At 44.5% G+C, this 17087-nt stretch overlaps 1 protein-coding gene, 1 long non-coding RNA gene and 1 pseudogene across 3 annotated transcripts in view; all 3 read left to right on the top strand.

The window, feature by feature from the left end:
- The window catches only part of CDH5 (cadherin 5, type 2 (vascular endothelium)), a 26945-nt gene extending 25898 nt beyond the window's left edge, over positions 1-1047 (top strand). Inside the window, exon 12 of the mRNA XM_011932144.1 lies at positions 1-1047. Within this exon, the coding sequence (XP_011787534.1) occupies positions 1-318 (318 nt within the window). The 3' untranslated portion in view covers positions 319-1047.
- LOC105504609 lies at positions 427-1940 on the top strand (annotated as a pseudogene). Its single transcript, XR_001000633.1, has one exon. The product of XR_001000633.1 is annotated as an uncharacterized LOC105504609 (transcript).
- Positions 1941-5707: 3767 nt separating this feature from the next.
- LOC105504608 lies at positions 5708-8090 on the top strand. Its single transcript, XR_001000632.1, has 2 exons — positions 5708-5996; positions 7469-8090. It is a non-coding gene; the product is annotated as an uncharacterized LOC105504608 (long non-coding RNA).
- Positions 8091-17087: the final 8997 nt, after the last annotated feature.

Here is a 17087-nt window from a genome sequence, read left to right as displayed (position 1 = left end):
GCCCGGCCGTCCCTCTACGCGCAGGTGCAGAAGCCGCCACGGCACGCGCCCGGGGCACACGGGGGGCCCGGGGAGATGGCAGCCATGATCGAGGTGAAGAAGGATGAGGCGGACCACGACGGCGATGGCCCCCCCTACGATACGCTGCACATCTACGGCTACGAGGGCTCGGAGTCCATAGCCGAGTCCCTCAGCTCCCTGGGCACCGACTCGTCCGACTCTGACGTAGATTACGACTTCCTTAACGACTGGGGACCCAGGTTTAAGATGCTGGCTGAGCTGTACGGCTCAGACCCCCGGGAGGAGCTGCTGTATTAGGTGGCCGAGGCCACTCTGGGCCTGGGGGCCCAAACCCCCTGCAGCCCAGGCCAGTCAGACTGCTAGGCACCACAGCCTCCAAAAATGGCACTGACTCCCCAGCCTAGCACCCCTTCCTCGTGGGTCCCAGAGACCTCATCAGCCTTGGGATAGCAAACTCCAGGCTCCTGAAATATCCGGGAACATGTCAGTGATGACTACTCTCAAATGCTGGCAAATCCAGGCTGGTGTTCTGTCTGGGCTCAGACATCCACATAACCCTGTCACCCACAGACCACCGTCTAACTCAAAGACTTCCTCTGGCTCCCTAAGGCTGCAAAGCAAAACAGCCTGTGTTCGACTGCTGGAGGGTCTTTTTCTAGGGTCCCTGAATGCCGTGGTGAGGCTGGTGAGGTCCTGGTCCCTATCTGCCTGGAGGCAAAGGCCTAGACGGCTTGACTTGTGGGGCAGGATTCTCTGCAGCCCATTCCCAAGGGAGACTGACCGTCCATCATGCCCTCTCTCAGGAGCCCTGGCCCTGCTCCAGCTCATTCATACTCCACTCCAAGTGCCCCCACCACTCCCCAGCCCCTCTCCAGGCCTGCCAAGAGGGAGGAAGGGGCCCCATGGCAGCTCCTGACCTTGGGTCCTGAAGTGACCTCACTGGCCTGCCATGCCAGTAACTGTGCTGTACTGAGCATTGAACCACATTCAGGGAAATGGCTTGTTGAACTTCGAAGCAACTGTGAATTCATCCTGAAGGGGCGGTGGAGATCAAGAGTGACAGATCACAGGGTGAGGACCACCTCCACACCCATCCCCTCTGGAGAAGGCCTGGAAGAGCTGAGACCTTGCTTTGAGACTCCTCAGCACCCCTCCAGTTTTGCCTGAGAAGGGGCAGATATTCCCGGAGCAGAACACCTCTCCCCCTGTCTGCCTCACCTGGTCGCCAATCCATGCTCTCTTTCTTTTCTCTGTCTACTCTTTATCCCTTGGTTTAGAGGAACCCAAGATGTGGCCTTTAGCAAGACTGGCCAATGTCCAAACCCACTCATGACTGCATGACAGAGCCCAGCCATGTGCCTTTAGACCTCGCTGTTGTCACATCTCAGGGAATCGAACCTCAGGCACACCTTGCAGAAGGCAAGGCCCTGCCCTGCCCAACCTCTGTGATCAACTGTGCATCTTCTACTGGAACGTTTCACTGCAAACACACGTTGAAGAAGTGGCATCAGTCAACAGAGAGGAGCAGGGAAGGAGACATCCAGCTCACCCTTCATCATGGACCGAGGTTCCCTCTCTGAGCAAAGTCCCTCAGACTGCAAGGGATTGTAGATAACACTGAGTTTTTTGTTTTAACCAATAACTAGTTTCTTATAATGATTTTTTTACTAATGATACTTACAAGTTTCTAGCTCTCACAGACATATAGAATAAGGGTTTTTGCATAATAAGCAGGTTGCTATTTAGGTTAACAATATTACTTCAGGTTTTTTAGTTGGAAAAACAATTCCTGTAACCTTCTATTTTCTATAATTGTAGTAATTGCTCTACAGATTATGACTATATATTGGCCACACTGGTGCATGACAAGTACTGTATTTTTTTATACCTAAATAAAGAAAAATCTTCAGCCTGGGCAACATAGGGAGACCCTATCTCTACCAAAAAAAAAATTAATTAGCCAGGCATGGTGGCATGCATCTGTGGTCCCAGCTACTTGGGAGGCTGAGATAGGAGGATCACTTCAGCCTGGGAGGTCAAGGCTTCAGTGAGCTCTGAACACACTACTACACTCCAGCCCGGGTGACAGAGTGAGATCCTGTCTCAAAAAAAGGGAAAGAAAACCTTTGAGATTCTTCCATTTCTAGAGCTGATAGAGCACTTGTGAAACGCACACACATGCACAAACATATAAACATGCATACAAGCATGCACATGCACACACAAATACACATACATACACACATGCACACACATACCACCACCACCATCATCAGAGGAACCTACAGAAGAGGGAACATTTGTAGATTCCTAGGAATATGCCAAAGCTTTTCAAAGCCTTCTATGGACAGCTCATTCCTCAACTTTTCCTTTTAAACTTTTTGTTAGCTTCTTATTGGCCCCAGTCATTTTCACTGCCTCAGGCAGCTGCAATGTTATACAATTGCCACTGATTATTTTCAACAAATAACCTCAGAGATAAGGCTGTGTGCATTGAATGGGCACCAAGTAAAGTCAAATGAACACAGCCTTGCAAGTGGAGTCTCTTCCAGGGAACTACCAGACAAGTTGAATAATGACAGTGATCTGGGAATTGGACTTTGCAGAAGCTTCAACCCTGTTCTGATCTTTCTGTTTGTCTTTAGGCTGCTGATTTCCACCATGATTATGAAACCACTGGTTTTCAAGGCTACTACAGATCTCGGGAGAAGGGGACGGGACTAGGGCAAGTTAAAATACCATCAAGCTCTGCCAGGTATGGTGGCTCATGCCTGTAATCCCAACACTTTAGGAGGCTGAGGAGAGAGGATTACTTGAATATAGAAGTTTGAGACCAGCCTGGGCAACATAGTGAGACCCAGTCTCTATTTAAAAAAAAAAAAAAAAAAAAAAGGACAAGGCCATCAAGCTCACTGTTCTTGCCAATATTAACCTGTTAAAAAAAAAAATAGGTACACCTTGGATTGTTGCAAGTTTTTGATTAGTTTTCAGAGTTCTGAAAAAGTTGGTTTTGACAATTTTGGCCAGTATTCTCATTGCTTTTCTCGGGGGAAAAGTGCTCCTTACTCAGTCATTCCTGCCAATGCCACCCCTTCCAACTGGTTTTTGAGCTGTTTTCCCACCTGTCTGAAGTACTTGCTCCCTGAACTCACGGTTGTCCAATCCCTGGAGCCCATGAAATCTGTTCACTACTTCCTTCTCCAAGAAGCCTCCCCATCCCCAAGACACCTCCAGATAAGACAATTTCTGTCCCTCCAACCTTCAAGGGGGCCTGGCTCTGAGCTCTTGGCCACCCTGCTCACCTCCCCTGCTTGGAACCTGCTTACCCTAAGGTAGGAAGAATGATCTTCGTAGTGGAGGAGGGCCTATCTCTGAATTTGTACATTTTATTGTATCCCAAACCCAGTGGCCCTGGAATCTTCTGATCACACTGCACATGCCTGCTCCAGCCAACGCTGAGTCCCAAGCCTACTGAAAGTGGGCAAGGGGAGCAGAGGCTCAGAGCCCTTCCCCTCCCCCAGGCCAAACCTCTGAAGCTAGCATGACCATCCTCATTTCACAGATGGCCAAGGTGACACCCAGACGGGGATGAGATGTGGCCAAAGCCACACAGGCAAGTTAGGGACAGAGTTGGGCCTAGACACTCTCCCATCCTCTAACCCACCCTCAACCATTGCCCCATGGGTCCCAGGAGAATGCGAATCTACAGACTTCCCAGACGTGGGGGGCTAGAGGCTGAACCAAGGCGTATCACCTGCGCCTGTTGGGGTTGGTCATGGGAAATGACCACTAGGGGGTGCGCTGTGTCAATAAATGCTCAGCCAGGGCTGGTGTCTGCAAGCTCCACGGCTGGGCATCCTGGCAATCAACGGACCGCAGGTTCTGGGGGTCCTGGACGTTGACAGAGAACGTGGTCTGGCCCCACAACCTGCCTGGGCTCTTGCTACGCTCCCTCTTCGCACCGGGGTCTGATCGGGTAGAGACAGCCAGAGACCTAGCCCCCACCTTCCCGAAGGAACAGGGTACCTACTGTCTCCAGCAGTCCAGCCAGCACCAAGAATCTCAGCTCTCCGAGAGCGGCTGGGCTTGGCCGCCAGGTCTTTGGATTTGTGAGGGTCACAGTGCACCACACCATCCCTCCTTGCACCTGGTGGCCCTGCTGCAGTGTCCACGCCCCGTCTTCCTGCTCGACCCTGCCCTGCTTTCACCAAGCCAATCCTGGAAGGTTGATTCTGGGCCAGGAACAAAGCTGCAGTTCCTGAGCGCCCTGGTTCCAGGCGCCTCCCAGGTCAAGAATCCTTCGAATAAATCCTACTGTCTTCAAGGTGACTAGCAGATGTTCACAATCAAAACCTCAGACCACCAAGCAATCACCCTTCTAGGGATTGCTAAGGACCTCCTAGGGACCTAAGATGCACAGGGTGTATCTGCCTCAGTAAGTTCAATGTTTTATAAGCAGAAGATTCGAAACAATATAAATGTCCAACAATAAGAGATTGGTTAGGTAAATTATGGCAAATCCACAAAACCCTACCGGGCGACCATTAAAAGTCATGTTGGGAAGTGGTGATCTTGAGCTAAATTCAAGGTCAAGGCTAAAAGCAAAACCCAATGAATTATTTACAGTCAGATCTCAATTTTTTGTAGTAGATCTCCATCTTCAGGTTATGAAATTATGAAAAATTTTTATTTTCTTCTTTATTCTGTTTTCCAAATTTTCTATAAGCAGTATATATTATTTTTATAATCAGAAAAAAATGTTATCTTAATGTTGATTTCTGAGCACTTTTTTGTAACTGGAAAACAGTGAATTGGTAAGCAAAATTTATCCCCAAATATCATTTTTTAACACTAAAAGTTTGTTTTTTAAAAAAGTTTTGAGTTCACTATTAATACAACAGGGACTTTTAAGAATTAGCAGCCTGATCAACATAGCAAAACACTGTCTCTACTAAAAATACAAAAATTAGCCAGGCATGGTGGCAGCTGCCTACAATCCCAGCTACTCAGGAGGCTGAGGCAGGAGAATCGCTTGAACCTCAGAGGCAGAGGTTGCAGTGAGCCAAGATCGCACCACTGCACTCCAGCCTGGGCGACAGAGTGAGGCTCAGCCAAAAAAAAAAAAAAAAAAGAATTAACTGAATTGCTTTTGAAGTCATCACCCTTGAATCCAGAAAATATATATGTTGTTAGAGGATTGATTAATTTTGTTTGTTTGTTTGTTTGCTTACTTCTGAAAGCATTTCTTTGAACTTGGTCGGTGGGAGTCTAATCCTGTTAACGTTTGGAGTTCTTTAACAGCAAATTTCCAGCCACTTTCTGGATCAGAGCAGTTACAGTCTATGAGATGGGGGAAATCCGGTTTTCCAGCCAAGTGACTTCCATAGAATTCTGCAATGCATGGAAATATCCAACATTTCCCTTCCTTAAAGATAAGAGAAACAGCTGAGGCCTATTTCTCTCAGTCCATCCAGAGGTTATCTGGGATGTTTAGGAAATCTGTGTATGCCCCAACACTTAGGAAGACTTCACAAAACTTTGCAATGTGCTCTTGTAGCTTAGGGCATAGAAAGCACAGTTATCTTACAATATTCCTGTATGATAGTTGCTGAGGGGATGTTTAATGTTGTTACACAGGAAGCTGTGCTGAACAAGGGTCTTTTGTTTTCAGATCGGACTCTGGGCGGGAAGTGAATCTTCACAGGGAAGGAAGCAACAAAACTCTACCTTTGGCTTTTGCTGGCCAAGCAGGGAAAGGCCTATAGACACAGGGCATTGCACAGGAACTAAAACAGCCCTCCTTGGAGCACTACATAAAGCAGCCAATATTTTGAAAAGCACAGGGAAGAGTGAAGTCATCCGGGGCATTTGCAGACACAACACTAAGAACTTGGTGACAACAGCCCTGAAGCAAAACACCAGCATGTACTGGGCAGGGCTTGGGAGATAAGACAGGACATCTGAACCTAAACACGGTGGAGTCCATTTCCGGGGCTTTCTGGAGCTATGCAGGGTGATAGGCTCATCCTGGCTTGCCCAAGACTCTCCTCATTTTAGTACTAAAAGTCCGTGTCCTGGGAAACTCCTCAGTCCCAGGCCAGGTGGTTCAGAGTCAGCAGTCCTGGATGAGTCAGTGCTCTCCTACAAGCAGAGTTATGTTTCTTAATCTCCCTGAGTCACAGTTTTCTCATTTGTAAATAAAATAGGGTAATATAATGCCTACTCTGAGTTTTTGTAAAATTCAAAAGAAATAAATCTTGAAAAGGTAATAGAACCAAATTTGGCACATAGCAATTATTCAATGTTAACAGGAAGGAAGGAAGGGAAGGAGGAAGAAAATGTTAAAAGATCCTTTTTTAAGGTAAAAATCATAACTCTTTACTCATATAAAATGAATATGTATCAAAGATTTTGTTTTTAACTCATTAGTTTATGATAGAAGCAGTCAAATGTTACAACCCATTGCAAGGAGTATTCAGAGAATCCCACAGTAAAGCCAGTAAGGAATGCTGAAATCAACTTACATACAGAAATAAAACTGGTCTATCTACAGGGTAAAGATAGACTGCATGTCATTGGACACAATCATTTGTACTCCCATGGGCAAGAATAATCTGCATTAGTCTAAGTTTTCTTCAACTTACAGAGTTGTAAAACAGCTCAAAGACGATGAAAGGCAATAACCTAGAAAAGTGTACTGGACAAAAAACTCAGTACTTTTTTTTTTTTTTTTTTTTGCCTATTTGAAAGTCTTTCATAATCTTTCCTAACAGAAGAAAAGAAAGAAGGAAGGGAGAGAGGGAGGAAGAAAAGGAGGGAGGGAAATAAGTGTGGGTCTGATAAAGTTTGGATATGGTTTGGCTGTGTGTCCCCACCCAAATCTCATGTTGAATTGTAATTCCCAATGTTGGGGGAGGGACCTGGTAGGAGGCAGTTGGATCATGGGGGTGGATTTCCCCCTTGTTATTCTCATGATAGTGAGTGAGTTCTCAGGAGATCTGGTTGTTTAAATGCGTGTAGCACTTCGCCCTTCGCTCTTGCTCTCGCGCTCTGCCATGTGAAGAAGGTGTTTGCTTCTGCTTCACCCTTCCACCATGATTGTAAGCTTCCTGAGGCCTCCCCAGCCATGCTTCCTGCACAGCCTGAGGAACTGTGAGTCAATAAAACCTCTTTTCTTGAGAAATTAGCCAGTATCAAGAAGTTATTTATAGAAGTGTGAGAATGGACTAATACACGGTCTTTAGTGAGAAGTTCATACCAGAACTAAATGAATCATATGTATGGTGGGTTTATGTAAGAATGGCTAAATGCAGCAGGGTGTATTCCTTATCCACTCCTATGTAACAAATTTCACAAACTTAGCAGCTTAAAAAAATATGCATTTATCACCTCATAGTTTCTGTGGGCTGGGAGTCCAGGAATAACGTTGCTGGGTTCTCTGCTTCAGGATCCCCTCTGAAAGCTACAATCAAAGTGTCATACACCAAATCTTATCTCAAGCCTTGACTAGAGAAGGACCCACTTCCGAGATCACATAGTTGAATGAATTCAGTCCTTACAGCCCGTTGAACTGAGGACCTCCCCAACATGCTCACCTGCTTCATCAAAGTCTGCAAGAGAGAGAGCCCACTAGCAAGAGGACACTGCAGTCTTATCTAATGTAATCACTGAAGTGACATCCTGTCACATTGGTTACCTTTTCTATTCTATTCATTATAAATGAGTCCCACGTGCTGCCACACTCAAGTGGAGGGGATTACACAGGGCTGGAGTACCAGAGGTAGGGCTAATTCGCCGTCATCTTAGAGTTCTTCCATCACACAGAAATTCTCAGCTCACCAAATCTGGGATTCCACATCTGGCTATTCCTGAAGCTGGAGGCCTGGCATATTTTTGAGTGGCCATTTGGATCAGCTGATAAACCCAGGGTTTGTCTACTGACTGGAGGAGTAAGAACTATAAGGCTAATTGAAATGAATCTACCTAAAATAGTGACATGATTTTTCTAAAAAGTACTGGAAGGTAAGGGTTGATTGAGACTTTAAAATAAAACCAAAAATTATTCTAAATGTTTCATATTTTATATAAGAAAGTTTTGATTTTTACTGCAACCATTTTCTAAGTCTTAAAATAAAGAAAGGATAATTCAAGTGTTGATATCTTCCCAACATAAATATACAGAAACATAATGTAGCTTCCTTATTTTTTTTTTTTTTTTTTTTTTGAGACAGAGTCTCGCTCTGTCCCCCAGGCTAGAGTGCAGTGGCACGATCTCGGCTCACTGCAAGCTCTGCCTCCCGGGATCACACCATTCTCCTGCCTCAGCCTCCTGAGTAGCTGGGACTAGAGGCACCCGCCACCGCGCCTGGCTAATTTTTTTTTTGTATTTTTAGTAGAGACGAGGTTTCACCGTGGTCTCGATCACCTGACCTTGTGATCCGCCCACCTCAGCCTCCCAAAGTGCTGGGATTACAGGCGTGAGCCACCACGCCGGGCCTGCTTCCTTATATTTTATCTTTGATTTACACAAAGAGAATTTTTATGCAAATATGCCAGGCTCATTAGTTTTCCCAAAGGCTTCTCATAATCCTTTGATATTTAAATCATTCCCTCTTTCAAGTCATTTTTTATCTTCCTTGTCAATTCTCTTTTTGTTAATTTGCCCAACTCATCTGGATCTTCCTTTGTCACTGGCTCTGTAAATTTGAGTATTTATCCAATAATGCTTCTATCAATTTTATGAAATCCTTTGTCTTTTGCAAGATTTAAAAATTCCCTTTATAATAAGCATTCTATAGTAAGTGAAGACACACTAGCAAATATATGAGTGATGGATCAAGATAGACAAAGTGTTAAAAATGGAGAGATGCAACTTTTAAAAATGAAATTCTTAGTTATAATCTGACAAAATAAGTACAGGACCTGTATGCTGAAAACTACAAAACACTAATGAAGGAATCAAAGAAGGCATAACTAAATGGAGAGATATACCATGTTCATGAATTGGAAGTCTCAGAATTATTAAAATGTAAATTCTATTCAAATTGATCTATAGATTCAACCCAATCACAATCAAAATCCTAACTGGCTGTATAAATTGACAAGCTGATTCCAACATTCATATAAAAATCCAAAGAGTATACAAGATTCAAACAGCTTTGAGAAAAGGAGAAAAAAGTTAAAGGATTCACATTATCTGATTCCAAGACTTCTTATAAAGCTACAGTCATCGAGTCAGTATGGTACTGGCAAAAGGAGAGATGCATTCTATATATCTATCTGTCTATATATCTATGTGGAATATAATGAGTTCAGAAATAGATCCACAAATAAGATCAATTGAATTTTGACAAAGATGAAAAAACAATTCAATGGAGAAAGGACAGAATGTTCTTTTGTTTTCTTTTTTTTTTTTTTCCTTTGAGACGGAGTCTCGCTCTGTCACCTAGGCTGGAGTGCAGTGGCGCAATCTCGGCTCACTGCAAGCTCCACCTCCTGGGTTCAGGCCATTCTCCTGCCTCAGCTTCCTGGGTAGCCCGGACTACAGGCACCCGCCACCACGCCCAGCTAAATTTTTGTATTTTTAGTAGAGACGGGGTTCCACCGTGTTAGCCAGGATGGTCTCAATCTCCTGACCTCGTGATCTGCCTGCCTCGGACTCCCAAAGTGCTAGGATTACAGGCGTGAGCCTCCATGCCTGGCCCAAGGACAGAATTTTCAATAAACAATGCTGAAATATGCAGGAAAAAAAAGTCTTTGACCTTTATGTTCATTTTATACAAAAAATTAATTCAAAAAGAATCATAGACCTAAATGTAAAATATAAAAACTTTATTTTAAACTTTTAAAATAAAATGTAGGTAAAATCTTCATGACCTACAGTTAGGCAGAGTTCCTGGAGATGACATCAAGAAGTTAATTCATAAAAACAAAAAATTTGTAAGTTGGGTTTCATTAAAACTAGAAACTTTTGCTCTAAAAAGAGCAAAATTAAACTTATAAGAATAAAAAGAAAAGCCATGGACTATCATATACCTGACAAAGGATATACAGACTACAGGAAGTACTCTCAAACTCAACAGTAAGAAAATAAGCAACCCAAGTTAAAAATGGGCAAAATATTTGAACAGACACTTCACTGAAGAAGATATGTGGATGGAAAATAAGCATAAATAAAGAAGATCTATGGATGGCAAATAAGCATAAGATTCTCAACATCATTACTCATTAAGGAAATGCATATTGAAACCACAATGACATGGCACTACACACCTACTAGAATGGGGAAAAAACTGACAACACCAAGTGCAAAGCCACTGGAGCACTCATACATTGCTGATGAGAATGCAAAATGGTAAAACCACTTTACAAAAGAGTTTGGCAGTTTCTTATCAAGTTATAACACCAAAATCAGAAACAACAAAATGTCCCTCAACTGGTGAGGAGTGCTATGGTCTGAACGTTTCTGTCCTTCCAAAATTTGTATATTGAAACCTAATCCCCAATGCAAGGGTATTTGGAAGTGGGGACTTTGGGGTGGGATTAAATTATGAAGGCAGACCCCTCATGAATGGGGTCAGTGCCTGATATGGTTTGAATGTGTAACCCTTCCAAATCTCATGTTGAAATATAGTCTCCAGTGTTGGAGGTGGGGCCTGGTGTGAAGTGTTTGGATCATGGAGGTGGATCCCTCATGAATGGCTTGGCACATCCCCTTGGTGATAAGTGAGCTCTCACTCTGAGTTTATGTGAGATCTGGTTGTTTAAAAGTATGTGGCATCCCCCCCACACACACACTTTTGCCATGTGATGTGCCTTCTCCTGCTTTATCTTCCACCATGAATAAAAGCTTCCTGAGGACTCCCCAGAAGTTGCACAGATTCCAGCACCATGCTTCCTGTACAGCCCGCAGAACTATGAGCCAATAAAACCTCTTTTCTTTATAAATCACTCACTCTCAAGTATTTCTTTATACCAATGCAACAATGGACAAAGGCCAAGTGGGGCGGCTCACTCCTGTAATCCCAGCACTTTGGGAGGCGGGTGGATCACTTGAGGCCGGGAGTTTGAGAGCAGCCTGGCCAACATGGTGAGACCCTATCTCTACTAAAAATACAAAAATTATCCAGGCATGGTGGTGCACGCCTGTAATCCCAGCTACTCAGTAGGCTGAGGTAGGAGAATCACTTGAACCCGGGAAGCAGAGGTTGCAGTGAACCAAGATCACACCACTGCACTCTGGCCTGGGTGGCAGAGTGAGACTCCACATCAAAAAAAAAAAAAAAAGAATGGACTAACAGTGTCCTGACAAAACAGGCCCCAGAGGATCCCCATCCACCATGTCAGAACATAGCTAGAAAGTGCTATCTATGAACCAACAAGTGAACCCTCACCAGACACTCAATCTACTGAACCTGCTGATGCCTTTATCTTAGACTTGCCAGCCCCTGGAACTGAGAGAAATAAATTTCTGTTGTTTATAAACCACACAGTTTATAGTACTTTGTTATATAGCCCAAATGGACTAAGACAAGTGGATAAACCAGCTCTGGCACAGCCATACAATGAAACATTATCGAGCTGTGAAAAGGAAAGAAACATTGATACATGCAACAACTTGGGTGAATCTCAAGTGCATTATGCCATTTGAAAGAAGTTACACTCAAAAGACTACATACTGTGTGATCCCACTTATACAATATTCTGCAAAGTCAAAACTGTAGCAACAGAGAACATATCAGGGTTTCTAAGAGTTGGGGAGAAGGGAGGATTGGACTAGAAGGGGTGATGGAACTGTTGAATATCTTAATTGTGGTAGTGGTTACACAAGTCTATGCATTTGTCAAAATCATACATCTGTACTCAAAAAAAAGAATGTTACCATATGTAAATTAAAAGTAAACTTTTGAAAATCATCAACAAAATTTGAAAATAATAAAAAAAATTTGATCAGGGTCTATTTCACTTTATAAGGGATCAATTTATTGGTCACTTTATTGATGTACGATGTACAAGGTTCAGGTGCACTCTCTTACTTATTAATTTATTCTTTCTTTTTTTTTTTTTTTTTTTTTGAGACAGAGTCTCACTCCATCACCCAGGCTAGAGTGCAATAGCGTGATTTTGGCTCATTGCAGCCTCCACCTCCCAGGTTCAAGGGATTCTCGTGTCTCGGCCTCCTGAGTAGCTGGAATTACAGGCATGCACCACCATGCCTGGCTAATTTTTGTATTTTTAGTAGAGATGAGGTTTCGCCATGTTTGGCCAGGCTAGTCTCAAACTGCTGGCCTCAAGTGATCCACCCGCCTTGGTCTCCCAAAGTGCTGAGATTACAGGTGTGAGCCATCACACCTGGTCTCATTCATTCTTTGTTTCTAAAACACCTGTTGAACAATGTACCAATGAAATTCCCTTGATTCTGTTCCTAACAGCTCGAGAAGCCTCCTCCTTCTCTACTATTCCAACCTGAGTTTGAGCATTCTTCATTTGCTCTACTATGGTACTCCCACAACTTTTCTATTGGTTTTCTTATTTCTAGCCTTAATCCCCGCACCACCAGGCCTTTTCCTGAAGCTACTGAAATGATTTTTCTAAAGCGTAAATAAGATCTTACTCTCCCTTGCTTAAAACTCAACAGAACTTTTCATATCTTCAGTGGCTCTCCACTAACAATCAATGGAACCCAAACTCTTTAGCCTGGTACCCAAGGCCCTACATGATAAAGCTTCTCCTTGACTTCTTATCTCTTTATTGTTGTAGCCACCCTCACACATTCTAGTCAGACTGAGTTATTAACCTTTACTCAGACATATGGTAGAGTGTGTTATTGGTCAAAATATTCACTGCCCTTCTCTGTGGGAGGATTTGTATTCCTGATGCACTGATGTCAAGCTTGGCCATGTGACTCATCCTGTCAAATAAAATGTAAGCGGAAGAGACTCATGCCACCCCAGAGCAGAAACTTTAAGGACCAATGTATGGTTCTACTATCTCTCTTCTCTCTGCCACTGGCAATGAACATATAGCATGAGCTAAAAATAAACCTTCATTGTCACAAGCTACCAATATTTGGGGTTTGTTTGTCACCACAACATAATTTAGCCTAAGCTAACTGAAACACTCTTAGGTTGAAAGCGCCACAATTACTCACTTTGTAGTCTCTGTGCATAGTATAGACACATAACTGCATAACTGGCATTCGCTACATACTTGTTGAATAAATGAATACAATGAGTGAGTGAATAAACAAGTGACCAGTGAATGAACAAGTGATCTGGGCCTTTACACATGCTATTCTCCCTGTAAAGAGTGGCCATCCCCACTTCTTCACTTGCCCGACTCTTCCTCAAGTCAAACCTCAAAGATCTCCTCTAAGAAGACTTCCCTGCCCATCTGTCTTAGGCCTTTTGTGCTGCTATAACAAAACACACAGACTGGGTAACTTATAAACAACAGAAATGTATTCCTCACAGTTCTGGAGGCTGGGAAGTCCAAGATCAAGGCACAGCATTCAGTGTCTAGTGAGGGCCTTCTTGCTGCATCCTCACACGGCAGAAAACAAAATGCAAAAAGGCTTAAGCTGGTTCCTTCCAGTCTTTAATAAAGCACTAATTCATTCATGAGGGCGGAGCTCTTTTGAGTTAATCACTTTCCAAAAGGCCTACCTCTTAATGCCACAACAATGGGGATTCAGTTTCAACAAATGAATTTGAGGAGACATTTTAGACCATAGTACCTTCCTCCCTCCTCTGCAAGGCATTCATGTATATTTCTGCTCTTGTAATAATTGTCTTTCCCTGCTCTGACTTTAAGACCCTAAGGCAGAGCTAGGTTGGCCTCACCTTAGTGGCTCCTGTGCCCAGCACAGTGCCTGGCCCAGAGCAAGTGGATGGATGAATGAATGAAGGAGTGAGAGAGTGGGGAGTTTGCACCTCTTCCAAGTAGCACAGGCCCTCTCCACTCCAGGCCTTTGCAAATGCTCTTCCCTCTTCCTGGAGCACCAGTCCCCATCCTACTTGCCTGCCTAAGCCTTCTAAATCCTTTAGCATCACCTGCCCCATCCACTGCCCATCCCTGTCACAGCTAAGTCCCTCCCTCTCCCTGTTCTCACAAACTTAACATATCCCTCCAACAGAGCCCTTGTCACATAATTGAGATCCTCTGTGGTCTGTCTCTCTCTGAGCACTCTGAGGGCACAAATTGCATCTGATTCATACTATGTCTCCATACCTAACAACAGCAAAATCATGATAGCAATAACAAAAACAACAATAATAGTAACAACCAACCAGGGCTTGTTGCAGTCAAATTAATGGATGAATTAATATTTGAATGAATTAATGAATTAATTTGAAATGGTTCTTACCTCTTCTTCCATTGTCCCTCAGAAAGGCCCAGGCTCACTGGAGGATGACTTTCTGAATGTGATGGGACTCAGCTGATGGACCTTTGTTACCACAGCTGACTTCTCTCCCAGGCCCTTGCACTTGCCCCTAACCTTATGCACCACATGACCCCATAAGTGGGTGCAACAGGGCTGTAAAACTCAGCACACAGACCCCCTTCCCAAATCCACTTTCCATGTCCCCCAGTAGGCCTGCCAGAGATGTCTTAGAGCACATGACTCCAAGGAAGTGTGCATACCAGGCCCAACCGGCTTGGAGCCTCCTCTAACCTGCAACCAAAGGAGATGTGACTGGGAGAGGGAGGAAAGGAGAAAGGTAGGCAGTGAAGGAGGAGCAAGAAGGAGTCTGCATCTATCCTGAGGTCAACGTGCATGGCTAATTGCATAATCAACTGCAGATGGGAGCCAGAACTCTGACAGTGAGACAAACACCCAAGGTCAAGACACACTAATCATCTCCTCACCATGCATTCCTCTCTAACTGACTCTTGCTCTGGAAAATCCCAAGGGAAGAAAGGAGAATGAGAGGAGGAAAGAAAAAGAAGCACTCATTCTGAACCCGTCCTGCAGGAAGGCCTCCAGGAACTTCAATCACCCAGAAGCCAACTAGGAACTAGAAACAGAAAGCTGCAGAACTGATCACGACTCATCAGAGGCCATGAGAGCAAGGAAAGAATCAGGAACTGTTGCAAATTGGAAGAGGCTGAGGAAACACAACAGCTATGAGCAATGTGGGATCCTGAATCAGATCCCCAAGCAGAAAAAGAGCACTAGAGAGAAACTGGTGAAATTTGCATAAGGTACAATAATAGCATCATACCGGTGTTAATTTCCTGGTTTTGACCATTGTGCCATGGTTACGTAAGTTGTGAATATTAGGGGAAGCTGGGTGAAGGATATGCATGAACTTTCTAAATTATTTTTGTAATTTTTCTGTAAGTCTAAAATTATCTTTAAAAGGGTGTTTTATTTTGTCTTTTAAAGGACTTCCAGGCAACCAGCAACATCCTGGTAAGAATGAAGTCATTCCCACCAAACCTGGTTTTGCTGAATTGGCCATGAATGTGGCTTATTTATTTAGCAATCAGGGATATTGTTCTCTGTAGAAACCTACAGTTCTTCCGTGAAGCCTGGATATCTCAAGCGGAAGGAGGAGGAGAGCTGGAAGTGACAGGAGGAGAGAAAGGATTCATGCAGGCAGGTTGGAGTCATTTAGCACAAGGGCAGACAGGCCTACACACCTGAAAGACTCTAGAGGCAGCCTCCTGTTCCAGCACAATCACTGGTATCTTTATGATCCAAATCCATTTTTGCAACAAATGTTTCTGGAGCCCTGAACCACACATCAAACTAGGGACACAGTATTGAAGTCCACAGTCCTTTGGAGGGCAGGACTGAGTTCCTGCCCTCCAAAGGCTCACAAACCGGGAGGCAAGTATACACAAACACAAAAGAAAATAGTATGTGATTTCCATCATTTTGAAATGTGAGGTGTGCTATGGGACCTCAGAGGAGGAAGTTACTCATTCAACCTGCAGGGAGTCAAGGTCAGAAAAGCCTCCAGAGAAGGGGATATGGGTGTTAGAGGCGCTAGAGCCCAGGAGTTGAGGTGGAGAGTGGCTAGAGTAGAACCTAGAGACTGGGCAGGAACTAGATCAGAAAGGACCTTGACTATCTTGCTACAACGCCACTAGGACTTGATTCTGCAGCAATGGAAAGTCCCTGAAGGATTCTAGCAAGGGTGTGGCTTGATTTAAGGAAGCTCGGAGGCTGCAGTGTGGAGAGGTGTCTTTTTTTCAAGAGTCTGAGTTGAGGAGAGGTTATAGTGAGGCCAGACTGTGCCCTGCTTTCGGGGGCGGAATGTACACTGTGTGACAGTGAAAATGAACACAGCAATAATCCAAGCAGAGAGGCTGAGAAAACAGCTTCTTCCCCACAGGACCTAATTCATGAGCCTCCACTGCCCATCAGGCCACCCTGCCTTTCCCCGTGTGCAAAAGCTCAGCTGCTCCAGGCCAGGAGGGTTGCTTGTTCATGTGCTAGACTGCCTAAAGGTAACACGATTAATGTTCTCCTTGGAATGACTTCCCCATAGCATTTCAGGTCCATTGTGGCCAGCTCAAAATGAATAGCAGAGAGGCTCAGCCTCCTGGCGCCTGCCTAAAAGAAGCAGACGCAAGGGGAAGTGGAGCCCCCTCCCCGCAGCTGTCAAATTGGGTTCAGGGATTCCCTGTTCCTCTGAGTGTTGTGAATGTGTGCGGGTAACATGGAGACATTCTTGAGTTCCCAATAGTCACCAGGAACTCTGGGAGACAGCACCAGGACAGAAAGGAGAGGCACGAGCTGGGCAGGTGGCTCAATCCTGTAATCCCAGCACTTTGGGAGGCTGAGGTGGGTGGATCACTTAAGGCCAGGAGTTTGACAGCACCCTGGCCAACATGGTGAAATACTAAAAATACAAAAATTAGCCAGGTGTAGTACTGTGCTCCTGTCATCCCAGCTACCCAGGAGGCTGAGGCAGGAGAATGGCTTGAATGCAGGAGGTGGAGTTGCAGTGAGCCCAGGTCGCGACACTGCACTCCAGCATTCCAGCTTGGCTGGCAGAGCAAGACTCTGTCTCCAAAAGAGAGAGGAGGGAAGGGGAAGGAGGAGGGGAGGGGAG

Source organism: Colobus angolensis, unplaced genomic scaffold, assembly GCF_000951035.1.
Source record: "Colobus angolensis palliatus isolate OR3802 unplaced genomic scaffold, Cang.pa_1.0 Scaffold93, whole genome shotgun sequence".
NCBI classification, from domain to species: domain Eukaryota; kingdom Metazoa; phylum Chordata; class Mammalia; order Primates; family Cercopithecidae; genus Colobus; species Colobus angolensis.
The sequence above is the reverse complement of the archived record's forward strand: the minus strand, read 5'-3'. Positions and strand labels throughout refer to the sequence as shown.